The sequence below is a fragment of the Hippoglossus stenolepis genome, chromosome 8 (genome assembly GCF_022539355.2).
Source record: "Hippoglossus stenolepis isolate QCI-W04-F060 chromosome 8, HSTE1.2, whole genome shotgun sequence".
NCBI lineage: Eukaryota > Metazoa > Chordata > Actinopteri > Pleuronectiformes > Pleuronectidae > Hippoglossus > Hippoglossus stenolepis.
In genome coordinates, this window is record NC_061490.1 from 20,977,697 (window position 1) to 21,005,230 (window position 27,534).

Genomic DNA, 27,534 nt, shown 5'->3' on the forward strand with positions numbered 1-27,534 from the left:
CTCAAGAAAACTGACAGCAGTCTAGCCAGGAAAATCACTGTAAATACATTGTTTTTCAGCAAATTAGCAAGAGTGAAAAAAGGTCATTTCAACTATTTACACTTAGAAAATATCCAGTCAACATGAACTTGACTTATTTGTAAACTAGTGTCGCTCAGTAGAGTGTTCACCACCAACACGGCCCAACAGGCCCCTTAAAATTCCATTCATCTGAACCAAATTTCACACACACAGATGCTGGGAATAAGTTCCATCAACTTAGTTTCATAGAAATCTGATCAATAGTTTTGGAGTAATCCTGCTGACCATGTGAAACCACGACCACTTTGGAGAAGGTAAATATCCAGTGGACTTCAACTTGACTTCTTTATAAATTAGAGGGGATGCCGAGTAATAAACGTTACCCTGCAGACCCCAGTTAATGAAACAGTTATTCTCTCTTCTGCTCACTGGTTATATTTTAATGTCCAACAGGCTGTATAATTCACCATGCAGCATCAGCTAATGTTATTCTCCTACCACAAATTCAACAAAAATCAACATTTGTAACAGTTATTGATCTTCCATGGGTAAAAAAACCAAACAACTGAAGTACTATCAAGGTATCTGTTGAGCAGTCCTGCAGCGCCATCTTGTGTTAGTTTGTAACTTTGCAGTAGATTACCAAATTAAATGTTCCGCTCTTCTGCTCATTTTAAGGATATAAAAAATTGACTTCCAGCTTAATTACAAGAACAAAACCAAAATTTAAAATTTCATTTATTTCACACGGTATAGCTCACAATACAGGAAATCAATCATCCATCAAGCTTCTGATGTGCATGTGTTTTATTTTCAGGTGACTGATAAATGACAAGGTTGAGAAGATCTCGGGGCCCTTAATGAAGAAGAGTTGTTTGCCGAGTAAAAACCAAAACACTGCTCGGATTCACTCAGCAAAGTTTTCTACATAACATTTGTGAGTCCAGTTTCTGCAGTTTGTTTGTGATGAAGGCATGAACGTCTTACATGGCCAAAGTAAATTAGAATTTTTTCTGTCCTCCTTTGTGTGTCATGATTAGTTTCTCACCTTTGAGTACGATAAGCTGTGTTTAAGGACAACACACTGACGGATGCATGCTTGGACTGGGTACATTTCGTTTTTCTGTCAATCCTCCTGATCAGAGCCAAACTAAACACAGAACGTAGGTTAATCATTTTTGAGCAGAGCTGAAACTGAAGGTGGAAAAAAAACAAAAAACATGCAAGTTTCAACTGGTTAATATCATGAAAACGTCGATTTGGAGCGTGAGCGCCTCCGTCAGTCCTGCACATCAGCCTGACCCAATACATTTTACTTTAGGTGGCAAAAAATATATAGTTTAATCATGATATTCTATTTTTATTATGTCACTTTTTCGGAATCATTTGTTTATCGTGGCAGTGCTTTTGCAAAGACTTTTCCAAATTTCAAGCAAAACTTACCAGAGAGCCAATCAAGTATTTTGATTTTCACCGAAGCACAAAAGAGGAAAGTTACTTCCACTGATCGAAGAGAGTGTAACTACGCTAAGCTGCTGTTATCGAGCAGAAGGACGAATACTCAGTTCTTCAACAGTACAAACAAGGAGCCCAGTCTGGGATCTAATCAAAACCTTTCATTGACGCACACGCACGCACAACCTAACACACACACACACACACACACACACACACACACACACACACACACACACACACACACACACACACACACACACACACACACACACACACACACACGGGTATCAACATTCGCACACACAAGACCAAGTTAGTTAAATCGACAGCACAATCCCTTTTCAGACTGCTCACAAAAACTTGTTTTCCCTTCACGCGTGAAACCAAAAAGCGAGTTTTGGGCAGCATACAGGTAGGGTGAGGTGAGTGGTGGAGAGAGGAAGCTTGCACTGGGGTCAAGCTTCGTCTACATAAGGCCATCTCTGAACATGTGTGGGTTAGGAGGACTAGCAGTTCACATTCACCATCTTTTTCCTTTCTTTTCCATTTTTTTTTAAATCAGCACAGAAGTGGTCGGGTGGGGGGGGGGGGTGGTGTGTGTGTTCATAACGAGACAGATCGCCGTCATCACAGCTCGTCCATAGCAAGAGGTTACGACAAGGGGTTTGTTTTCCCTCCTCACATTGTTCGCACAGAGACCAGCAGCTAAATATCACAGTCTGTGACCGCTTTAGGAAATCCAGAGAGAGAGCGAGAGAGTGGGCGAGCAACCGTTTTTTTTCCTGTCAAGGTGCAGTTTTACTCTCTCGACTTCCTCACAGCCGGCGGTTTTTCCTGAAACCGATCACCCGACTTCCTCTTCCACCTTTACAACAGAGGAAGTCTGACCTGTCAGTGATCCAGTGCTGCTGCCACACTCTCTGGTCTCCAGCCGTCTCTCAGTGCTTCGGGGGGGGGCTGGGAGAAAGGGATTGTGATTGGCGCACCAGGGAGCCTCAGTTCAGTAGTCTCTCCTCTACATGCTCCCTGGCCCTTTTCTCGTCTTTCCTTCTCCTCTACCCTCTTTTTGAGTCTTTTTGTTTTTTTTATATATATATTTTGCATCAGTGTCTAGACAGTGTTGCGCGGCGTGCCGTTCAATGCAACGGCCTTATTGCAGGGTGAGCCCACAGCCTGGGAGCCCATTGGACGCTGGGTGGAAACGCCAACCTCGAACACTTCATGGATGGCCTTCCGGAAACAGTGGAAGTTGTAGTCTATCAATCCTGAGGAGGGAAGGAAGATAAAACTGTGTTAAACTTTTTTTTTTTTTTTTTTAAATGGGAAATTACTGCGTTATAATATCAGCAATCAAAATATGTCTAAAGTCAGATATAAATCACATTTGGTAACAGCTGAACATCTGTTAAACCAAGTCTCAAACAAAAACTGAACATTTCAAAACATTATCATTATATTATCTCCAGTTTATGTTTCCACCCGTTGGTTTGTCAGCAGGATTACGCAAAAACTACAGAACAGACTGTCTTAGAAACTTTGTGAAAGGATGGAACACAGGTCAAAAAAGAACCATTTTAGTTTCAGATCTGGACAAAGGGGCAAATCCAGTAATTCTTTTTGATATTAATGAAAAAAACAACAACCTATAATTCTTCTGCAATGGAGATTATGATTTAATGATCTAAATTGTTTTGTTGTTTCTCTTGAAAGTTCCCTAACATCAGGATTTGGATTTTCCTTTTGATGCATTTAAACACAACACATTAGAATTTAAAGTTGTCATTGTTTTGACTTCACACACTCTGCATACATTTAGACGTGCTCTCGTGCTATGCTAAAATAAAACTGAAGAAAATATGAAAACACTTGATCCTAATGAGCAGTGGAGGATCTGTACAGATTTCCCTGACGTCTCTGACCTTTGCGCTCGAAGCTTTCTTCTCTCAGGATGCAGACGAGGGCCAGGAACTTGGTGACCTCTTTCAGGTACAGCACAGTGGTGTTGTTGAGCTTGATGATGGCCATCGACTCTTTGTCGTACGCACTGCCGCTGCCGTCCTCCCTCAGGCTAGTAAGGGCCAACAAAACACAAATGTCAGCTTGCTATCAATGAATGAATGATGACAAACAATGCATATGTTCAATTATCTTTAAAGCATTGACAGATTACACAGGGAGAGTAGATTGAACATGTGTTTAATTCGTTTTACCCATAGATGCAGGAGACGTCGATGACCACATCGATCATGTCACAGCAGAGCTCGTAGGACTGCATGTCGACGGGAGAGCTGTCTGTGGCGATGTAGATCTTACTGACCACATCAAACAGAAATGCCTTTTCTATCCCTGAATTCTGTCAGAGAGAAACATCAGATGACAGAGAGAGAGAAGGAGAAATAAGAGGGTGAGAGACAGACAGAAAGAGTTTAAGTACGTTTTTATTGTGGTAAAAAAAACAAAAAACACTATCTATAAAACATGTTCATGATTGACTAGTCTGTCAAAACATCTGAAAAGTATTCCTTAAATTATTTAAAACTAAATCCAGAGTAACTGACTCGGACATTTGCACTCCGAATAATTTCAGGGATAATGTCTGGACTAAAATTCATGTCTGGAAGCAGTGTGTGTGTGTGTGTGTGTGTGTGTGTGTGTGTGTGTGTGTGTGTGTGTGTGTGTGTGTGTGTGTGTGTGTGTGTGTGTGATCAGTGTTTCAATCCGGGGGCAGGGCTCAAACAGAACCTGAAAATTCAGTATGGGCATCGGAGGAACTGCCAACCATGACGTGTCATCAGGGCTGGCACTGACTCACAGTCAGTCGGTCTCATGTAAATCACAGTGACGAACCTACTGAGGCGATTTACTGATCGGCAGCTCGCCGCCGTCTACTCACAGAAATGAAGATGTTTAGGAGGTTCTCCAGAGTCGGGAGCTGAGGGATGAGCTTCTGCACCACTTTGCTGAAGGCCTCAAAGATCGAGTGGTCGTAAATACTCGTCAAGTAAAAGCTGAATGGGAAGAAGAAAACGAGAAGTGAACATGCAGCTCCGAGTAGGAAACACGTCTTACTTCCTTAAAAAAAAGCACGTGAAGAGCAGGTACAGTTACAGAGTCATAAGATCACATGAGAAACTGATGCTGGGCAGAAGAAAAGAAGTGTGAATCAAAGCATCTAATTCAGACATAAAATCACAAGATTTAAAATAAAAAAAGTCATCATGACTTTAGAAAAACTGCACACCCATGAGTTATGAGCTCAGTTATATAAATAAAAGGTCAGTGTCTGAGAAAACCAGCGGCTTCAGCCAAATGGACCCGTCTGCAAACACTTGGCAGGAGCTCAACTTTGCAAAGACTTACAGTGAAGGGAGCAGCAGAGGGAAAGAATAAAAGCCGTCTCAGCTCCACTTTATAATCTACGGCTGTCGAACCGGAATAAACAGCGATCTCACCTCCCATAAAACGCAGCACAGCCCGAGCCAGCAGAGCCTCAACATCGTCAACAAAGCTGCTGCAGGTCTGACCCAGCTCAGCCAGGACAGACGGCTTAATGTGGTGCACAACATATTTTTACTTTCTACACTGCGTCAGGGCAACGGCTGCAGTTGATAAGCATTAAAACAAAATTTACGAGAGCCTAAGCAGACATTTTCAAATAGCTTTTTAAAAGATATGTTTGAGGCATTTTGTCTTTATTGACAGGTCAGGACACGTGTGACATCTGGAGAGAGGATGGGGGAAGATGTGCAAACGCCAAATTGGAGACATTGGAACATCAGCTCTGGGATTTTTGGACAGATACAAAAACACTAATAATTAAAACCAGAATCATATTGGTTCTTACGTAATTTTTTCCTTGGAACTTAGTGGTTATTCTTCCAGCTTTATTTTCATTTAACCTCCTCAGGTCATATGACGCAGTAAAAGTGTGTTTTCCTCACAAAGTAACAAACCAATGATTAAATCTCCCACAAGAGCAAAGGTGAAAGGGACATAAAGGAACATGAACCCACAGACTGAGTTTACTTCAGATTTCCTGAAGTCTGCTTGAACCAAACCAGCTCCGGTGTTTGAACCACAGGTCATTGTTGCTTCATTAGGACGTCAAAGAGGAATCTCACACTAACAGCAAGAGTATGCAGACTATGTATATGCACAGGCTACTGTATATGTAACAGAGAGAATTAGCATCAACGCCAAATGCCAGGGTCTCTGAGGGAAGCTTTAAGTTATGCATACGTGGTTGTGTCTGCAAAAGTATGGAAATACAGAAAGGACAATAGCTCTAGAATTACTTATTACTATATTATTAATACAATCCAACTCCCACGTAGACATTTTTGTTTCTGTGATCACTGCAGAGTTTGATACAAGGGAGCAGTTTTCAACTCTGCAAGAACAAAAGTCTCAAATAACATCTGTATACCGTGGAGTGTGCAAATTTGTATTTTTAAAATAAGAATGAAAAACAAGACGTACCTGAGATGTAGCTTCTCTAAGCTCGCATCGGCCAGATCGTCATTGGCTCTCTGGTGGATGTCTCTCTGGGTCTCGATCTTGTGATCATCTGAGAGTCCGTCCACTTTGTGGATAAACACCTCGAAGTTAATCTCAGGATTTACCCGGTAGGCCCGAGACACTGTGAGGTGAAGCCGACCCAGAGCCTCCACGTAGTCATCCTGAGAGAAAGAAGGTGATATATTAATACACACAAAGTGCATGTGATAGAAACTGAAACATACAACTACCCATAAATGCATCACACAATTCTAAACATCCAAGTTTTATTCTCTTTGACTAAATGATCTTTGTTTCTGCTGCACTGTCGAGAGACAACATAACAACACAAGTAATCAAGACCTGCTGCTTATGAAAGACATTACAGTGACTACGCAACCTTCAGTGAGCTGAGCCCATGTTAGTAATTATCTGTTGCATCAGGACAGCCTGAGGTGAAAATCCCCATCACTTCTAAACCAGGTATGAGGAAATGTGCCACTGCATTGTCTTCCAAAACAGCTCTCGTCAGATATCACTGTGTGACCAACTGCTGAAGCAAACTGAATCTGATGCACCTCCCTGAGAACAAATAAACCTGCAATCAGATCAGCTGTGGCGCACATCCTCAGTGAGATGACTTCTTGAAAGCACTTACAGTCACGTGAATAGCATCGGCACGAAAGCCAGAGCTCGTCAATGTCTTCTATTCCGGCTGCTAATCAGAGTTCATTCTCCCCCCCACGGTGCTTTGCCTCATATTAACAATCAGGGACCACGACATTTTTTTTGTTTCAATGTGTCACTGTCGAGTCACTGCCCACAAGAAAAGAGGAAAAGCAAAAAATGTAAATTTCAGTCAGTTTATTTGTAACATGACAGTCAGTCTGCCGGCCGCCCCAGTGTTCAGCGCAATTCAACACTAACACATTTATATTACTGTGGAACTTCACTACCTGTTTTTAATACAATAACCTATTTTTTTTATTACCTCCACCAAGGTCTGTTAGTTTGCAGAATTATACTAAAACTACTGGACAGATTACAGATTTCCCCACTTACTTTACCATAGCGAGATAGTGTTTTTATTATTTTTTCCCTATTCTTCACCTGAGCATCGATGACAAATATCAAAGCCCCGGTGCCTCTGAAGATCATCTCGTAGTCGAAGGTGGGGTCGAAGAAGTCGACCTGGCCCGGGAAGTCCCAGATCTGGAAGTTGACGAAGGAGCTGCTGGAGATGTCGTCCTTGTAGATCTTGTTGGTGCTCTCCAGAAACAAGGTCTCGTTGGGAGACATCTTGTGGAAAACCACCTGAAATGAGAGATGGGTTTGAGTTGATCTTTGAGTACAATGAATGTGGATGATTTGACCCTGAGATTTGAGTCCAGAGCTGTAACATATATATACTTTAAATTCATTTTTGCTTCATAGCCAGTTGTCCAATTCCCAGTTAAAGCTTTAGCAACGTTAACATGCCTTGAAGTAATTTGATATTTTGCTTTCAGATTTCACTATTTTCAGTGTCTACCTACAGTCATATAACCGCCTGTTGTGCTCGGGTTGATCACAGCCAAGAGACTTATCTTAATGGACTGGAAATTCTCCTCGCCCCCATGTATTCTAAGGTGAATGGCTGTAATGGTTCTGAGTCGACAGATAAGCAGCATAAGCAGCGCAGCCCGTTCAGTGTATAATCTCCTGCCAGCTTTTTGGCTTCTTGATTTGCTTAAATGTCTGTTAAATTACTGTTTGTGTTAAAATGGTGGAGTCTTAAAACATTGTTACATCTCAATTGCCTGTAAATTATGAAACAAAATGTCTACTCGTTTTATTTACGGGCTTTTCAGGGTTTTCTTCACTAATTATACAGAAACTGATATAGTTTAGATGAGGGTCTTAGAATAAACTGTCTTACAAAATTGCCTGAATTAAAAAAAGTATATTGTTTTGGTTGCCAAGATTGTACTATCATATTTTATGCTGACGGTGACTCTAGACATCAACCAGACATCATATGAAGAGCATGAGGGAAAAGTGCAATACGTTGCACACTCAGTGGTCTGATGCAACATGTCACTCTACATTCAGCAGTTTTCTGCGGCATCCGTTCACACAGTGTACGTTGAAACTGCAGCAGTAAAGTGAAGTGTACTTCGGGTCTGATCATGGTCTTGGTACATCGGGTAGAGTAACAGGTAGAAAATACACTGGGTTACAGTGGAGGACCTGCGAGTCTTCTCTCCACCGCTGCCATTTTGAAACTGTGTGTGGTCCACTGAGGTCACAGGCCAGCGAACCAGAAAAAAGTAAAATCACATGTTTTTCAGCCTGTACAGGAGGCTCACAGAGGAACGTTAATCAGGGACTTGAACATGTGTGGATTACTGAAAGGTGTGTGTACGTGTGCACCTCAGCACAGGGAATGTTTATTTCCTCCCAGCGGCGTGTGGCTCCTGGCACGATATATCCAACCTGATTCTACTTGCCCCCCCTTGAATTTTAACATGAATAATAAAATATCATAGAGGGAACAACTGCATCTCATCTATTATTCAAAACACAGTGCCAGTCTGAAAGTGGCAGGCTTGAAGAATATGATGGAGACAGATAACCTTGCTGTAGGAACAACTAGAGTACAGTGGGCAGCAAAGTGGGCGACAGCCTCGAGGGTCCCTACAAACCCCAGGTGCACAGCACGTCAGCTAGTTTTATTAATTTGATTAACTGAAAAAGTGTTATCTCCTACTAAAGTATGATATTCACTAAGGCTAATGTTATTAGCATGTCCTGTGTCAAAACCTAGTTTAACTAACATTATTATTTTTGGTTTACATTGTGTTCTTGTTAAATATATTCTCATCAAAACTGTGTTAAATTAAACTAAGGAAAATCAGAGATACCCTCAACGATATCGGCATAGACAAACTATTACACTTCTATGAAATACAACATTAAGCTCAATGGAGAACAAAAACCATTCATAATGTTTCCTACAACAAAAGCCTGATATGAGACGAGCTGCACCAGGATCTGTAGAGTTTGAAACTTTTCTGAGGGGAAGTGAAGGTTGATCCAAAGCTACAGAAGTACAGAAAAATAATCTGCAGGTAATTTGTCAACGGATCAATTGATAATATTAAATCTACAATCAAAAAGGCTAATGATGTTTGCAGCTTCCTCTGTGTGAGGGTTTACCACTTCAATTCTTACGTGGCAGTGAATGGAATATCTGTGGGTTCAGGACTGGATAGATTAGATACTTTATTGATCCAGAGGGAAATTGAGGCCTCCGGTATCACACAAAACACAAGTGCATAAGAATAATAAAAGTTCAAAATGAGTCAGGAATAAGTTCACTGCAGTGAGATGAAAGTTGAGCAACCAGAACTACTACATACCTGTCACTGTTAAGAAGTATTCGCTAATAGAGAGACTGACAATACAGATATTTGAAGTATAAGACACAAGTAGCCGAGGCAGAGTATTAAAGCCAGATATAAATACAGATTTGTGCATTAGACTAACATAGCCTGTAAGATTATGGTAAATAGCCCTTAGAGGTCCAGTGTGTAAGATTTAGGTGAAAGGGATTTATTGGCAGAAAGTGAATATTAAATAGTCCTAGTGTAATTGTTTTCTTTACCCTAGAATGGGCCCTGTATATTTAAATACTTTATATTTACATCAGGAGTAGCTCCTTTCTATGGAGGTCGCCATGTTGGTTTTTTTTACAGCAGCCCAGACTGGACAAACTAAACACCTTTTGAGTTGTTATGACAACTGAAGGTTGACACAGGTTCTCTGTCATGTTTGGAAGGTTGAGGCTGAGGTGAGGTGAATACCTGCTGCAACATGCACCTTCACCACTAGATGTCACTAAATCCTACACCCTGAACCTTTAATCTGGACTTTGGAAGCCTGGACAAGGTATATATATATATATATATTTATATTTACTGCAGAGGGGGGTGGGTGGTATGTGAGGGGCCTTATAACTTCAGGACCCCAGCACCCCCACACAAAGAGCTCGTAGATCACAGCCACGATCGGGGAGGAAGAGGCTGAAGCACAAACTGCAGGTGCTGCACGGATGTAAAAACACAGTGTTGTGGACTTGCAGGAGTGAAGGTGTGGTCGCCGGGTGTCATGTGAGCCGCGCATCACACCTCACAGCTGGGTGGCTCGCACATAAATCATGTTGGACAAGTCGCGAACCAGACAGTCACATGCTCTGCACCCAACACCTCACGTTCACAAGTCCCTGCTACAAGCTAGGTGGCTAACTGGCGGCTAGCTGCTAGGAGAGAGGCTGCTCTAAACCCACGCGCGTCCCCTTCTTGCGGGTAGCTAGCACCACCAGCGACATGCTAAACTTAAGCTAGCTATTGGGGGCTAGCGTCCCAGCCGACGTGAAGCAGGGGGGGGGGGAGGCGCTCACCTCGGCAGCGGGCTAACGCTCTCTCTCTCCCCGCTCTCTCCCTACCTTCTGTATGGAGGACTTCCCGCTCCTCCGCAGACCCATGAGCAGGATCCGGGGCTTGCTGTCGGACGCCGACGGGCTGTCCTCGATGTCGGCCTCCTCCTCGCCGTAGCCGAAATCTTTGGGGAACGAGTCCGCAACCCCGTAGCTGTCAGCCAGCTGTTCCACATCGTACTGGATCGACATTTTTCAACCCGCTTCCCCCTGGATCTCCCCCCCTGTGTGCCGCACCCCTGGAGTCGGACGAGACGGTCGTCGTGCGCCGCGAGCCGTCGCCAGGTGGAGAAAACGAAGAGTAAATAAAGATCCGGCTACTTGGAAACACGGAGCGTGATCCCACACATTTCCTCAGGATTTCCTCTCCCTCGCCCCTTCGCTCCCGCCCCCTTTCACTCCGATTGGCCGCCTGCGCTACAATCCGCGTCGTGATTGGTCGGCGGCGCCCGTCGCTCCGCCGAGGCTCGTCGCGGTCACCTGACTCGTACTCGGACTTGTTTTGTGACCTATCACCCGAATCAGGAGCGAGGACGCGTTCTGTAAAACGGTTTAAAATGCTAATCTAGTTTATTTAGGGGTAATATACGATCTGCTAGTTTATATTTTGCTGTGGAATTATTTAATATTTCATTAAAATTGTTTAAAACAAAGCAAATTCAAAGTGGCTGGTTTGTGGCGTTAGCAGCAGATGGCGCCATAAATCCACGAGAGTTAATTTGAGACTGGTTTATTTTATTTCATAAGAATTTGTACACATTTCAGCAATAAGATGCAACAGTGTATAAGATAAGATAAGATACAACTTTATTAGTCCCACAGAGGGGGGATTTGCAACGTTACAGAGGGCAGTCAGGAATAAACATTAAAGTAATAAGTAGCGTGCAATAATTATAATGTAAGGATATATAAGAAAGATGTTAAAAATATAAATTGAGTAAGAACTAACACATAAAGGGTAAATAGAATATGTACAGTGTGAACATATTTGTTTTCATGTTAAAGTTTTGTATAGGGTTGGGTAATAAAAAAGTATCAATAATATTTGCATTTTGATATATATATATATATTGATAACATGCTTAAACACAGTGGTGGAGGAAGTAGTCAAACATTTTGCTTAAGGAAAAGTACAAATAAATTAACAGTATTATCTGTAAATAGCACATTAGCCTTTTCTTCTGCAGTGGTCAGCGCTGGCTAATGTCTGACACGTTGTTATTTTTTCCGAGGAGCACCTGAAGGCATCAGACGTTGCCGACAAACGAAAGTGAACTTTTCCTGCTCGCTGCCACTTTATCCTGAGAGAGAACCGACATTAAACCCTGAACACGGTGTGCAACCTGTCTCATCATGGCGCACTACAGAGTAAGTGTGCTCCTTCACATTCATGATGTTCACAGACAGTTTTCTGCCGGGACACCTGTGGGTTAGCAGGCTGGAGCTGATCAGTGATAACAAACAGCTGAGGTTGGAGCGATGACCGCAGCTCCCACGTGTCTGAAGACTGAGCTTCAAATAATGTCCCCAAACAAACTGCGCATGTTTCTGACAACACTTCCTCCTGCAGGTTATAATTCAAGTTATTTTGTGTATAAGTGGTAATTTTTTTTAAGTTAAATTGAGAATTCGAAGTCGATAATGTGGGGAAATGGTTCGTGAGTTCTTTATTCGCGGGTAAAGTTCAACACGTGAAACTAATAAGTGCTTGATTGGAGTTGAGTCCATACATTTTTTTTTATCATGTTTCAAACTTGTAAAACATATTTGTTTTCTTTTGAAAAGAGATATACAAATACAAATAATAGAAATTATTATTATCACTATTATTATATTACTAGAATTGTTTTTGTGCTTAAATTTTATATTACTGAAGGTCAAATTTTTAAAGTGAAAAAAAGACTATGGTCTGAATTCTGTTTTGACAGTTGACTGTCAGTTATTAGTTGGTAATAAAATGTCTGACTCGTCCTCCTTCAGGCTCCAGACACCAAGAGGGAGCAGTTCCGCAGATACTTGGAGAAGGCTGGTGTTGTTGACAGCCTCACCAGTGGTAAGGCCCAGTTTCTTTATTCTCTTGACCAATAAATACTCTGTGGTTTGGGAATTACTCAAAACAAAACCGCCCAGTGAAAAGTTATTTGAACATAAATCAATGCAGTCAAAAATGTTAAATGTTAGTTTTGGTATCACATCAAGTCAGCCCCCCAAAAAAGTGTGGTGGTGGTGGTCTAACACTTTCTCTCTGTTTGGTTTCAGTACTCGTGTCTTTGTATGAACAACCTGAAAGACCCGGCAATGCTCTGGAGTATCCTTTAAAACACACAAGGCTCTTCATGACACACCCATATAATGCAATTGTGTGGTTGGTGGTGGATTGAATGCTCGAGAATGCCCTCAGGATTCTCTGAGCTGTTGTATTACACCACATTTGCTGTTGCCACCAGCAACTACGGGTGTTGCCACATCCACCAGAGCTTAAATGTTCGAGGTTACTGCTTTAACCAGCTCACTCCAGATTTGTGAAGCAGCATCTGGGAGCTGTAGGCCAGACCTCGGCCGACACCGAGCCTCTGCAGCAGGAGGTGATTGACCTGAGGCAGAGGTGTGCACGTCTGGCAGAGGAAAACAAAGACCTCAAAACAAAGGTAAGCTCAGTGCTTTGAAAAACGTCAATTCCGCTCATTAAACCATTTAAAGCCCCTAACGCAGATAACCTCTTTTGTCCGTGTTTCTAGCTGCAGCGCTATGAAGCTGCGTCAGAAGGTGGAGCCACAGCTGAATAGACCACAGCAGAGATTTGGTTGATATACCTGCACTTTAGATTTCAAGACAACACAACACTTTCATGAGACAGCCAATAGTTGTTTAATGTAACCTTGCTGTTTTTTTTGTTGTAAATCTTAGTTTCTACTCTAATTCTTAGAATGTGACTTATTCTCTACATGTACATAAGTTGGTCTTCTTTTTTACAAGACATTACATCATTGTTTCAGAGGCCTATTGAAAAGGTTCCATAAATAGTATTTGGTTAAATTACTGACAGTATATATATATTTTTTCAGTTATGGTTCAGAGGCACAAACAGTGTGTGACCTGTTTAAACTTTATTTTGAAAAGTCTGCTGTGAGTGAACTGTTCTAAAAAGCTGTAAAATAAAGCACAATATTGTAATTAATGGTGTATCACTGATTTAACTCATTTCTGAACATCAATGGTTTAATCAGATCCTTTTACTGGAATGTCAGGAATTGAATCAAGAGTTGAAGGTGAATTATTTCCTGTAAATCAACTAATTCGATTGATCAAATGAAAAGTTTCAACTAGTTTTAGTTCTAATTGTTATACAGAGCAAGAACGTGTTAGAAATTGAACTAACATTGCAGAAAGCCTGATATCACATAACACTTATTACTTGATGTTTTTCACTGAGGCAAAGTAAAGTGAAATCAGAAACAGACCAACACTAACACTGATACAGAGACAAAGGAAGAGCACATCTGATTTTCTACCAACTTTAATCAGATTAAATACTTTTCAGTTATTTCAGGGACAGAGTAGAAACTATTGAGCAGACAGACAGAAAGCCAGAGGTATTTGTGTGCAGCTTATTGATATGCTCGGTAATCCCATGATAGCATTTGATACCCAGGAGAACATGGAACACATTGTTGTTAATGTGGCAAATATAGCAAATATTTCCACTTTTCACTGTGTCAACCCATTATCTCATCTTTATTTGAGAGATGACTTTAATATATCGTCCGAACATAACTCGAGATGAAATTAGATTCAATTACAGTTCAGACAAAATCATCTTCACTCCAAAATATCTGTATATTCTATTCTTTAGTTGGACTTTATGGTACAAATGTGCACATGTATTGGACAGACAGCTTGCAAAGGCCTATACATTGTTATAAGTTGTTTTCATGCCACTGCAGCAATAATGTGACTTTTCAGTGTTACAGTTTTCCAAAGTAAAAATGCGTTTCCGGGTCAAAGGTAGAGAATACAAGTTTAGATGAATCAGAGAATGTTTATATGTCAGTTACCATGAAAAATATCATGGATAATAGCTCGTATATGTTTGTCCCAGTGCAGACCTACTGTATCTAATCATGCGTGAGACAATTAACATTTATGATTTTTCAAAATGATCACATCTATTTTTTCCTGCTAATTTGGTACCGATACATGAAGGTTAGTCACAATCAAAAACAGGTTTATTCCAAAATTAGTTGGAAAAAATATAGAAAACATTAATAAAGTCCCTCATAAATAAATTAATGCATTAGTTTATAAAACAATGGATTGAATTGTTCTAACTTTAGCACAAAAAGCACATAACGAAAAGCAGATATAACCGGACCCTCCCCTGTTCTACAGCTGTTCACAGCTCTGTGAAATCCATTGAAATCCATTGATTTAACAGACAAAGTCTAAATATAACACTGATGTGTGACAATGATGGAAACAAGCAAACTTCAGTTACATGAAGTAGTTCAGATTTGCAGATCCGGAGCTCGCTTGCTGCTTGTGTTACTTGCCATCGATCTCTGGTTGTGGCTCGATCCTGAGCTGGACTCATCCAGCGACTCAGGGGTTGAGGCCCGGCTCTGATGTTTCTCATCTGATTTTGTGGAGGGAGGTCTGCTGCTGGCTTTTATGCCCCCGTATGAATCGGTGTCAGAGCTTTTACCCTCCAGCACCGTGAAGCATTTGAACGAGTCACGAGCCTTCCACGGTTTCTTCGACGCGCTCACTGGCAGCGTTGGCAAGGAGGAGGCGACAGCTGCCATCTGTGGGCATTTCGGAGAGTCTGGGCCTCCCCCCTCACTGCTCTCTTCCTCGCCTTGCGGGGGCAGATGTGAAAAGTCCTTACCCCCCTGTGTTGGGTTAATCAGGGAGTCGCCGCACGGAGAGCACGACTCATTGGTAGTCGAGGTACAGATGTGCCCTGGGGGGCTTTGAGCGGAACATCTGCAATCATCTGAGTCCTGCTGAGCGGCCTTATCGCCCTGAAGAGGTAGAAAAGTTGAAGGTTTGATAAGGTTTGGGTACATGATGGTGCCCTGCATCCTCTCCATCAAGAGGTTGTAGTCACTGGGTGCAGAGGCGATCGTTGCCTTGCGGCCTGCACCGGTGCACATCTGCACAACGGATTCCTTTTTATACCTGTTGACATAGTAGTCATCGATTTCCTCTCTGTCGTCTCTCAAGTGAGGGTAGAAGTCCAGGATGGCCTTTTTAACGTTCTTGTAGCCCAGGTGCACGATCTCCAGGATGTTGAGGAAGAGGGAGATGCCAGCGATGCACTGCATGAACACCATGAAGACACTTTTCTCTGTTGGCCTGGAAACGTAACAGTCCACAGCATTCGGACAAGGATCCCGCTCACATTTAAAGAGCGGGTAGAGGTGAAAGCCGTACAGGAGATACTGGCCCGTCATGAAGGCCACTTCAACCACAGAGCGAGTAACAACGTGAGCCACGTACGTGCGCAGCAGGGAGCCACTGAGGGGAGCTTTGTTGAGCTTCCCCTGATCGAGCTGTTTCATCTCCCGCTCGATCCTCTTCCTGGCTTCTGCCAACTCCACATCGACCTGCTCCAGCTCCCTCCTCAGCAGCGCTTTCTTCTTCTGCCGGGCCTTCTCCAGCGCCCGGAGCCTGTAGAGCGCGTGGCCCATGTAAACCAGCGAGGGGGCAGACACAAAGATGACCTGCAGCACCCAGTAGCGGATGAGGGAGATTGGGAAAGCAAGGTCGTAGCACACGTTTCTGCACCCGGGCTGCTCAGTGTTGCATATGAAGTCGGCCTGCTCGTCGTTCCACACATCCTCCGCTGCCACCCCGAGGACCAGCATGCGAAAGATGAAGAGGATGGTGAGCCAGATCTTTCCGACCATAGTGGAGTGGATGTGCACCTCCTCCAAAATGCCCCCAAGGAAGTTCCAGTCCCCCATCTTCACTCTGCCATTGTGACTGACAGAAAGACGAAAATAATTAAAGAAGAAAATCTGCTGAAACGGATTGAAATTCATTGATTGATGAATCAATTACATGCATATAATAGATATTCAGTAACAGGAAGAACAGCAAAGACATTTCAGATTAAATGAGCACATTAGAGAAGAGACCATTTTGCAATAAAAGAAACAAAAACCCACAGAAAAAGTAAAATTACAGTACCTCTCAACTGGAAAAATGAAACAAGTAGGAAACTTGAGCAGTAAAAATGCACAAAGCAGTAAAAAGTCACATGTTTGCAAAGAGATAAATTAAGAGTAAAGAGAAAGAGGAGTCGTGCATCCGCTGTTGTGCTTCCTAGTCTCATCTGTTGTCCAGTTCTGTCACATTAAACTATTCCCCTCAGCAGAGACATTATATAAACCAGAGTTCTGTGTCGTTTCCATTTACCTTGCAGCGGCATGGACAGACTGCCGGTGGTGACTCAAATCTCCTCGGGTCATGCAGCCCTGACGCGGTCACCAAAAAGTTTTTAAAATCGTTAGCGCCCTCAACATGAGCCCGTGCACATCACCAAAACCTCAGTGACCCGCCTCTGTGTCCGCGTTGCCAGAAACAAAGTGGCAGCGACTGAACAGTTGTTGGCAGGGAAGGCTGCCAACCAGCACTCTACTGTGACCAGAGGACGTCGATACCGGCAACTCCTGATGCATTTAGATCATGGCCTCACAGCGATGGGTCTGTAACTGGGTTCAACACCAGTACTGACCTCAATCTTAACAGGTCAGGACTGTTTGTTCTGTCTGTACTAATGTACCTGCATCATTTAGACTGTTTTTAAAAGTTTCAAACATGCAACAGCACAGTTAGTGGCGACTGAACATATTTTTTGGGTGGTTTGTTTGGTTTCTTCGTTAAGTTTTGCTTTTAATAACCAGACTCCTGCCAGATAAATGCTTTAGAAGGCCAGACTCTATGTTTTGAATATATTAACACTCAGTTATTTAGAGTGTGTTTCCTCCATATGTTCAAACAAAGAGCAGGACGTACAGATACTGTTGTCGGAATCCCCACAACGTCAATACTGCTCAGTTATCCGCTCGGGCCTTGTACAATCAATGTTTTTCTACTGTAGTGAAGTGATCAATGAGTCATCACGTCCAATTTCATACTCTGCTGCTCCTCTCTGGATGTAATTAAGTCCTTGTGCACTTGACACATTCTTTTATCCCATTTACAAGAAATCTATCACGATGGATTAGCGCGCTGGCTAACTGCTGGTTGCCATCTTAACACAGCCTGATTACAAACACCATTAAACGGCGATTGTCTGATAAATATGCTTGTTACCTTGGGTCACTCAGATTAAACAGGTCAACACGCAGAACAGAAAATTCTTATTAAATTAATGTTGGCGTCCGGCTACACAGAGCAAGACACAATGGGTGGGAAGTGTTGATGAGGGGAGTTCCCAGCCGAGCAGCATTGATTCCAACCAGTCCAACACATTAGGGTACAGAGGGTCACACTGAGGGGACATTAAAATCCCAGAGCTACTTCCTGTTTGTTCCCTTCCGATCACAACAATCAGTTTTCACTTGTACTTTAGCCCCAATATCTAAAACGAGTTGAATCAGGGTATGTACTGGTCTACTGTTTATCAACTGAGCAGAGTATAACATTCGTTATCAGATCAAATGTCGAATAAAATATCAAGAGATGATAAATGCTTTGGCAACGCATTTATACATTTGAGGCAACCATAAGTAATAAAGCTGAACTGTAGATCAGTTGTTTCAGTTCAGTGAGTTAGAACTCCATATAACATGTTGATGGGCAACTGAATTAATGACCATTTGTGGCTGCAGAGGGCGCTGTTGCTCAGTTAAAGTTACATAGTGTTGCTTTAACAACTCAGGATTTTACCAGATTTTAAAGCACAATCCTTCACTCCCAGTAAGAAATTACACATAAATAATACGATGAAAAGCAAAAACACTGAAGCAACGATCACTTTAGCAACATATATTTAATCAAAGAAACAAAGTGAAATCTAGACGTCACATTTCTTGAATGTGCATAAAACATTTCTCAGTGTTTCAGGGTCGAGACAAACAAGTTTGTGATATTTGAAAATGAACTGAATTGACTGAATGACACTGATACTTCAGTAAAAACAGAAAAAGCAGTTGTTTCCATATATATACAGAGTCCCTGCTGTATCAAACAGAAAACAGTCTTTATCATGAATTATGTTCACAACAAAAATCAATAGGACCAGTTATATTAAAGTTTTAATCAATAGATTCAGGGAATAGAAAACTTCCTTATAATTTAAATGTATTCCTGACAAGTTAAACTAGAGCTGGATGTTTGTTTAAGATTAAAAAAGTATGTCAGGAAAATTAATCAACTCCACACGCATACAGGATGTGACTCTAACTACACTGCGGCATTGAGCCAAGGCCTGTTGGTAAATCAGTTGGTTCGCTTACATAAGGAAAGGGAAATACCAACATTTTAGACATTCACCCCTTTGTTCCTGAGACATCTGCGTAAACTCTCTTCTCGTTAGTGAGGTCACACATCAAGTGACTGAAATCTAAAAAACTAAATAGAACAAGGAACATACTTGTAAAAAGAGACACATCAGATAAAATTCTTTCCCTCTAAAAAGGCACATTTCAATATCACCTTTGTCTAAAATAAAAGATGCATGTTGCAATGCAGCACCAAAACCGTAGGGGGCACCCTTCCATTTGAACTCACAAAATGAATTAGATTAAAAAACTAAAACAACTTTACATTTACAAAATCTCTGAGAAGCAACTTTGCTCTGAAACACAACAGCACATTGGTAAAAAACAGCTTCCTCAGTCTGACAATAAGACTTTTAGTGTTTTTTAAAAGCTACGGCGCTGTTGACAGAAAGATATTGAAGAGCACGGCAAAGATGACGAAGACGGCGTAGCCGACGATGCACAGCCAGAAGCGTGGGTCCTTGAGCAGCTTCTTGTTGTAAGCACTGAAGAAGACGTAGCCGATGGTCATACCCGCCACGATTCCACCAAAATGAGCCACAAAGGACACCTGAGGGGAGAGAACAGTCAGCTCTTTAGAGTTAAAGCTTCTATCACAGACCCCCAGCTACTGTCATCCGACCTCCCTGGAAACTCGCAGGACCGGTTCAACTGCCAAAGCAAATTAGTAGCAGTGGTGAAGTGGAAGGAGATAAGATAACGGGAGGGAATAGAGAGGACTCGGTTGTAATCGGTGGGAAAGACAATAAAGCTTTGTCAAAATGGAGGAAGAAAGTTTGTTACTGTAGTGGGGGCCAACATTTAAGGATTCAAAAAGTAGTGGGTGGATGTACAGTATCTATCAGTCGTGCTCGTACTGAGGTGTATGTTATGTATCTGCATGATGAATCAAGTCTCAGCAAGAACTGCTGATCTGGTCTGTAGCCACAAGCAAATAAAGTCAACACCCTACACACTGTCAGGGTGGGGGAGGTTCACTGGATTCACTCGTCTATTGTGTGTCTGAAAGGTGTCTTTTGGTTTTAATGTGTGATTAATGATGTGTATTTTATATTAGTAGTTATTTGCTTTCTGTTTTTTAACCGATTTATCATTGAGCATTTTTTAAAGTCCTGTATAAATGATACCTTCATTCCAGCCTCATCGCCTGCAAATCTTCTGTAGAAGGCGAATCCGAAATCTGTGCCGACTGGGGAAAAAAGAAAATGGAGTCAAATCATTTCCATTTTGAGGAGAATCGATTGTATAACAAGTCACACAGGAGAACCCACCGATGATCACTATGATGAGGATCCGAACCACCCCCATGAGAGGAATCATCTCTCGGAAATTCTGTGAATTGAAACAGTCACCGGCGGTAAACAGCACTGCTAACATTTGACATTATGAAAAACTAAAACAGAAATAGAGCCTGAAGACACAGCGAAGGTTTGTTTCATTACACAAATTATTAAGGGACTGAACGTGTGCTCCTTAACACATGAATTATATTGAACCATTAGTTTGACTTTTATTCTGAAAATGGGAGTGAATTGGTATTATACACATTTAGTACCATGTGATAGCTAAAGTTGAAAATAATGATTATTATAAAATGTTTTTGTTCTACTGCAGTAATAACACAATCAAAGTTATTATTCTACATTTATTATGGTAAGATGCAGTTTGGACCTGCTCACACACAAACAGTCAACAGGCTGATGTTTACACCAACTCTTCCCATGAACGTGTGTAAACTCACCACCACTGCATTCATGAAGTAACCTCCTATTAGAGCGTAGACTCCCCCTGAGGCCCCCACCAGCGCACTGAGAGGATCAAAGATGGAGCTGGCCAAAGAGCCTGAGGAGAAACAGACCATGATCAGCTTTTAACTTTTTACCTTCTCTGACGGTCGGGAACGCGCTTCAACACAAACAGGAAAAACAACTTCGAGACGAGTTAACGTCAAACATCTGGGTTCACAGCATTCACCGACACAAAGGACGTCCCGCTTAATGTGTCTCACCAGCCAGGACTCCAGCAAGGTAAACCATCCCCACTTCAAACCCCTTGTGGACCAGTTCCAGTGGGATTCCCAGCAGCAGCTGCATCAGCAGGTTCCCCAGAATGTGCTCCACACTGGACAGGCAGAGATGAGACAAGTCACACCAACGCACATGAACACAAACAGCTGTGGAATAGTAAATAACGACTGATTATTAAATCCAACGGGTCATTTTCAGAGACCAACCCATATGAAAAGTTCCAATACCGATATATGGACTGGTAAAAAAGATATCAGCGATTCCTGAGGTGTCATTACTGAACCTTTAAGACAAAGACATTTAATTGAGGCGTTCTTTGTTGTGAAGAGCTATGAATTAAAATAAAAACACAAATACAACCAAATATAGAATTTAAAATAAGATGTAAACATAAATCTCTGTATTGTTTATTCTGATGTTTCTGTGAAAGTCTCATACTGACTGAGTTTTAATCGGCCAACTGATAAATCTGTGTGGCTCTAGAACTTAAAAATAAAGTAGGTTTTTAAAGGTTATTTTGCTGTTTTTCTGTAGCTTTACTACTGTAAACAAATCCCAAGGAAACACCACATGTTCTGATGCATTAACACTGTTTAACCAACTGCCCCCCCCCACTGGATGCTCCAGCCTTAGCGGTGCTACTTCTGATGAGTTCTGGTTTGTGTCGGACTAAGTCTTCACACCAGTACAAATAAAACACAGTTTGAAAGCTGAACGTTTTCTGACTCTTTCTGTGCAGAGCGTTAGAGGATCATGTCACTGACAAAGCTGCTGAATTGGACTTTTTACTGAGCCTTATATTCTTGGCATTTTCCAGTTAACAGTAACACAAACAAAGAACACCACCAGACTTAAATATCCTGTTTGGTGTATTTGAGTGAGTGTTGGCGAGGGACCGTGACCACTGTTCCTCTTTGCTCAAGATTTCCTGTGTGCTTCTGTGTAGTCAGGACTTTTGGTTTTCCTGCGTTTTCCTCTTCTATTCCTGGGTCGGATCTATTCCTGGGGGTATTCTGGGTTTTTCCGAGACATTTTTCTGTGTCAGCGATTCAGTTTATAACTCTAAAACTTTAAGAATGTGTTTAGAAAAACTTATTTTAAAGTCAGTAGTGCTCACTATCCTATGACTCAGATGCCTTAAGTTGCCACAGTTAAAAACACGAGATTAAGTGATGCAGTAAGAGAGGATGTGTCAAAATAACAACCACATGTACCAAACACAGGAAAAGCCCGGAGGTTCAGTTCAGTATTTACAGTCTGAGAAATAACCACAGAAAGGATTCAACACCTCTGACTGGCATCAAACAGAAAAACCCTAAAAACATTATGAGCTCCACCAGACTGATGTTTACTGCAGGGTGGTGACGCCGCACGACGGGCGGCCCTGAGCTTCTAACCACTTTTTTACACTGGGTCAACTTTCATCATCATGACGGAGTCTGAACGCCCAGCTCAGCCTCACCCTGCGTGGACAAACATGTAGGAGACGAATCGCCACGCTTCCTGTCTGTTCTCAGGCTTGTAGGTCAGGGGGCTGGTCCAGATGCCTTCATCCAGGGTCACCCACTGCTTCTGAGGTTTCCACGCGGCGTAGTAGATAAACACGGCCAACTGGCAGACAAGAGAGGGGACACAGAAACAAGGCTCGAATCACGGGATCAAAAAAGACACGTTAGAAGCTGGTTGAAAAGATGTAGAGAAGAGACTGAATCCCAAACAGCTGAGAAAATAAAGAGAGGAGGGAATTGGTCATATACAGATGTTTGCTTTTGGACGAGTCTCCCACTGAGGTGACCCCAGTGAATCCCCAGTGAATCCCCAGCCTGATCCCAATGCTTTTGTTTGTGTAAATATGAACGAAGGGAACACTGAGAACACAGAAGCTCAGTCAATCATCCTCCGGGTAAATAAAGAGCTGAATCCCAGTGAACAGCCAAGTAGTCACAGACATTCAGCGACACTGGACATCTGTGAGCTGCAGAGAGCGAGCTGTTCATTCACTTGATGAATAGTTACTGTGCAAAGCTCCTGAATCCGACATTAACATGGGACCCAATTGAAAATCTGAGTTTTTGCACGTTTGTAGAGATTTTATATCTTTTATTCATTCATCCACTAAAGGGAATAATATAAAGAGGAAAGAAGGGTAACAACCATCAAAAACATAAATAATGATATACTCAAAAGTGACCCAGGTTGTGTATCAAAGGGTTAAATAGTAAAATTGAAGGGGACAAAACACTCTGACGAAAAGAAACTTAATTTATTTAGAGGTAAAAGTTCTCTGCAGGACGCTGATAATACTCCATTTTGGCAAAGGTGGAGTTACACTTATATTCTAAATATATTCATGAATATATCGGCTTATTTTAACATTATAATGTGTTAGGAATCATTTCCTGTATGATGATATCAACAAGTACAAAAGTGTTGATATCAGTGGTCAATACGCAGCTCGTCAACAACAACCAACACAAAGAAGAAAGTCTAAAGAAAAAAGAAATCACATTATGTCAAGTTCAGTAAAGGGAGATGTCTCCCGTGCTGAGGCCTCTAGAATAAAACCAAACTTCCCTCAGTTTGTTTAACACACAGTGAATCTTGACCACATTCCTGGTGGGATCAGCTTTAAGTCATAACAAATGGAACGCAGGGGGTCACCCACCGCTCCTCTAACCCACAGTTACAGCAGCCACCATTTTCCTATTTCAACAAATCCCCCCCGCTGATCCTCCACATTCCACCAGATGTGTTTAATCACCTGAATAAGAAACGCTGCTTTTCTGTTTACACGCTGAGGGAGAGCGTCTCTGAATCCCACCTCCGAGGATCAACTGGACCCACTTCAACCTGAAGACTCGCGCCGACTGTCTGCACACGATGAATCAGGCCGGTCAGAGGAGGAGACGCAGCTGCCAGACGACACAGACAGAAACGACACAGTCCCTTTAAATTCAAATCAGGCCTCATGGCTGAGCCAATAAAACAAGACCGATCATGAAATTCTCCAGGCAAATTAGAGAAAGCGCCAAAAACAAGGCCCCGTGTGACGGTTCTGGCTCCACAACAAATCGTTCATAAGTATGGAAGATACATAGAAACTAATGAATCCCTACTGAATCCACATTATCCCAGCTACACATTGGTGCTCGTGACAAGTTTCTATTTTTTTAACCGTACTGCAGCAGAAAAAAATCCTACCTCCGAAGAAATCACATTTCCATTCGCTAGATCTGCATTTTTATTTGGTTGTGAAGCAAATTGCCTGATTATTTCATCAAGATACGTGAATTATTCCCTAAGAACTTGGTGAAAATGTCGAAAAACGTCCATGTCCCACTCCTCCACTATCATGTGAGAATAGAGCTGGAAAATGTCTGGAAAATTCACAGTAAGCGATGAGTTGATGTTGTTTCTAAGTGTCAGACACACAGAAGAGGCCAATGAAGATGGTAGCTTGGAAAGACAACGAGATTCAAGACTCAAGAGGAATTTATATAGCACCCCTCGCCCGAATGTTCCTGAAAGTTTCCTCTTGCCTTCTGGAAACATTTCTGAAAACAGCACAAGTTTTCATGGAAATCTGTTCAGTAGTTTTTGCGTAATCCTGCTGACAAACAAAGAAACCAACCAACAAACAGACAAGGGTGAAAATGTGACCTTCTTGACGGAGGTTCTTTCAACTGCATATTTTTCAACAAACTGTAGCTATCAAGAGTCAGATGAGACCAATCTCTCCCTGAAACATTAGGATCTACAGATATTCGACCCATGCTTCCACAGCGTCACCTCAACATCTGCACTTCTACATGCAATCAAAGCAAATCTATACAGCAATCAACATTGCGGCAGCATGTAAGCTGAATGTAGGCTGCATGTTGTGTAATGAGAGCACAGGATCCATACCCCCTGCCCCAGCACTCACAACAACATGTGTGTCACAGCTACCTCTCCGATACTGATGAGGATGATGAAGATGGGGGGCGGGCAGCAGCTGGTACGTTCCAGGTACTTGCTGCGCAGGTCCTCCGGAAGCATCCACTTGGAGACGGTCCGCTGGAACTTCTCGCAGCACCCGAGCTTCCTGAGGCCGTCGGGCTGGTCCCCCTCGATCCTCAGGGGCTTCCCATCTCGGTCCAGGGGAAACGGCTCCAGCTCCTCGACGTCAATGTCGCCCATCGCTGCAGCAGTCCTTCAAGAGCACAGCGTGTAATATGAGACCTGGAGGTGATGCCGTTTGTCTCCACCAGCAGGGGCAGGACTACAAGGTTTTGAAGGAAGACGCCACACAGAGAACATGATTTTGAAATGTGTATGAGTGTTAAATAATGAACTGTACATTATAAACAGCTACATTATTTATTCAGTATTTATTCTACACAACTTTATCATTCTAATGTCAATAAATATCTGCTATTTATAACCTACAGCCAAATATGGGCCCCTAGACACATGTAGACTTTTACCCCTGTTACATAGAACCATGACACAGACTGAAAGAGAAACACAACATGTTGTGTTTCTCTGTGTTCATATATCAGCACTTTGTGTATCTTTTTAGTCCTTTCACATCCCATTTTAGTCCGTTTTTCGCCGGTTTGTAAGATCATATTGTACATTTTACTTCACTACATTTAATTTACTAGTTGGCCTACTAATCATTTACAAATAAAAAATTACATACCAAACTTAGAAAGGTTTATATCATATTAGTATATTAGTACACACAAGACTTTTTCCCACTTTCACAGAGTCAGAAACTAATAAATACCATAAGATTTGATGAATTCATTCAATGTTGTATGAAGTTATGACAAACAGCAACATTATGATATCTTGGCTAAATTGTCCAATCAGACAAAAATGGGTGAAAACATAACTGAGTGAGAGCTTCTCTGTTTTTCAGCTTGTTCATTGTGAAAACCACAAAAACAGCAGCTACAGTCAGATGAGAGTAATCGCTTCCTGAAACATTAGGATTCACAGATATACTGCAAACATTAAAGCAACGTGTCTGCGGGATCAAATAACATAATCATGATGCTATAGGCAATATAGTCTAATGCACAACTTTGTATAACTTCATTCATCTTTAAATCTATATTTATATTTGGCTTCAGTACTCTGCCTCCGTTACTTGCGTCTTTCAAATCACCTTATACTTCAAATATCTGTACCGTCAGTATCTCCATTAGCACATTACTTCTTTACAGTGACAGGTATGTTGTAGTTCTGGTGGCGAGACTTTCATCTCACAGCAGTGAACTTAGTCTGGACTCATTTTGACCTTTTATTAGTCTTATGCTCTTGTTTTTGACTGTTTTCTTTGATACTGGAGGTCTAAATGTCCCTCAGGATCAATAAAGTATCTAATCTATCTATTAATATATTAATAACAACAACAATCTGAATCTGCAAAGGCACCAAAGCGTAATATTTGCCATTAAAATTAGAGAAAGTAGTCAGTGTCATATCAACACAGTACTTACGGTAATAAAGTACTCGAGTAGAGATACTCTACTTAGTTACTTACAGCACTGACTTCACATTAGAGTTACAGCAGCAGCCTGATAATTAGCGTTTCCTGTTTACGGGGCGTTGCTCATTCAGCTGCTTCAAAGTGTCTCAGACTTCAAACAACACCTCAATGAATTCATCACAGTAAAAAGTAAATGCAACTTAAACATTTTTCATTGACTCACCTGAAGCTTCGACAGCAGGAAGAGAGCAGAAGACTCCGCTTGATCCCAAACGCATACAAACAAACAAACAAACAAACAAGCTGATTCCTCTAAACTAACTCAGACTGCTCAGTGTGCACGTGCTCATACAGACTCTGTTCAGAATCTATGTTTTCATTCCTCCACGTTTCTGTTCCCAGACAACCCGCTGGGTCTTCTCCCTCCGTCCCTGAGAGATCGACAGAAAGACGAGGAGGAGGAAAGAGGCGCTTGTAGATAATTATAGTTCCTCCATTGGTTTTTTCCTGCTGCACGTTTCCTTCCTCAGACCAAACAAACCTCAGCTGCTCGTCTCTTCCTCTGAGCTGCTGCAGGATCTGGATCTGTAAAGAAGATCAGCGTGCGGACTGAGCTGCAGCGACGCCAACAACACTATCACGTCTTCTACCTGTTGGCTCCCAGCGTGCCACACCTGAGCACCCGTGACGTTGCAGATCCTCATTGGGCAAGAGCAGCACATTCGCCCCACTGTGGCCACACCCACTTTCACACCCAAATAAAACACACATCTCTTATCTTTATTTATTTGTTTAATATTCAAACAGATTCAGCTCAGTAAAGTGCACATGGGGCTGAATCCACACTTTAGAATATTTATGCTGCATTGCCTAACATGTACCACCTGAGGGCGCTGGAGCCCACAATAAAGAATAATGGACAAGCGTTATCTGTTGACACGGCAGGTTGATGTATACAACTCTTTATATCAACTGAATATATTATTGATGGTTATATAAAACAGGAGATTTTCTATATTATAAATGTGAATTTAATTGGCAGTTACCTCAGTTGCTTAGAGCATG

General features: G+C 42.0%; 5 protein-coding genes across 6 annotated transcripts in view; 1 reads left to right on the top strand and 4 right to left on the bottom strand.

The window, feature by feature from the left end:
* Positions 1–27,534, bottom strand: part of LOC118113339 (B-cell receptor CD22) — a 1,629,935-nt gene that overhangs the window by 658,304 nt on the left and 944,097 nt on the right. The window lies entirely within an intron of this gene.
* On the bottom strand, positions 743–10,883 carry rragca (Ras-related GTP binding Ca). The gene is made up of 7 exons (XM_035163057.2): positions 10,463–10,883; positions 7,087–7,290; positions 5,959–6,158; positions 4,373–4,487; positions 3,690–3,832; positions 3,399–3,547; positions 743–2,744 (listed from the first exon to the last, which is right to left on the bottom strand). The coding sequence occupies exons 1-7, from the start codon at positions 10,643–10,645 to the stop codon at positions 2,590–2,592; spliced, it is 1,149 nt and encodes a 382-aa protein (XP_035018948.1). The 5' UTR covers positions 10,646–10,883; the 3' UTR covers positions 743–2,589.
* On the top strand, positions 11,048–13,631 carry LOC118113409 (c-Myc-binding protein). The gene is made up of 5 exons (XM_035163120.2): positions 11,048–11,821; positions 12,434–12,506; positions 12,713–12,761; positions 12,972–13,101; positions 13,192–13,631. The coding sequence occupies exons 1-5, from the start codon at positions 11,807–11,809 to the stop codon at positions 13,237–13,239; spliced, it is 315 nt and encodes a 104-aa protein (XP_035019011.1). The 5' UTR covers positions 11,048–11,806; the 3' UTR covers positions 13,240–13,631.
* On the bottom strand, positions 13,955–16,899 carry gja9a (gap junction protein alpha 9a). The gene is made up of 2 exons (XM_035163049.2): positions 16,646–16,899; positions 13,955–16,438 (listed from the first exon to the last, which is right to left on the bottom strand). Exon 2 carries the CDS (start codon positions 16,417–16,419, stop codon positions 14,959–14,961), a length of 1,461 nt encoding a protein of 486 aa, XP_035018940.1. The 5' UTR covers positions 16,420–16,438; positions 16,646–16,899; the 3' UTR covers positions 13,955–14,958.
* Positions 18,434–27,140, bottom strand: rhbdl2 (rhomboid, veinlet-like 2 (Drosophila)). 2 transcript variants are annotated; one of them, XM_035163077.1, is made up of 8 exons: positions 26,693–27,140; positions 24,939–25,182; positions 22,453–22,601; positions 20,972–21,084; positions 20,705–20,805; positions 20,235–20,295; positions 20,091–20,152; positions 18,434–19,513 (listed from the first exon to the last, which is right to left on the bottom strand). In XM_035163077.1, the coding sequence occupies exons 2-8, from the start codon at positions 25,167–25,169 to the stop codon at positions 19,334–19,336; spliced, it is 897 nt and encodes a 298-aa protein (XP_035018968.1). In that variant the 5' UTR covers positions 25,170–25,182; positions 26,693–27,140; the 3' UTR covers positions 18,434–19,333. The 2 variants fall into 2 exon arrangements, with proteins under 2 accessions (XP_035018968.1, XP_035018966.1); XM_035163075.1 differs by having other exon boundaries at positions 24,939–25,251.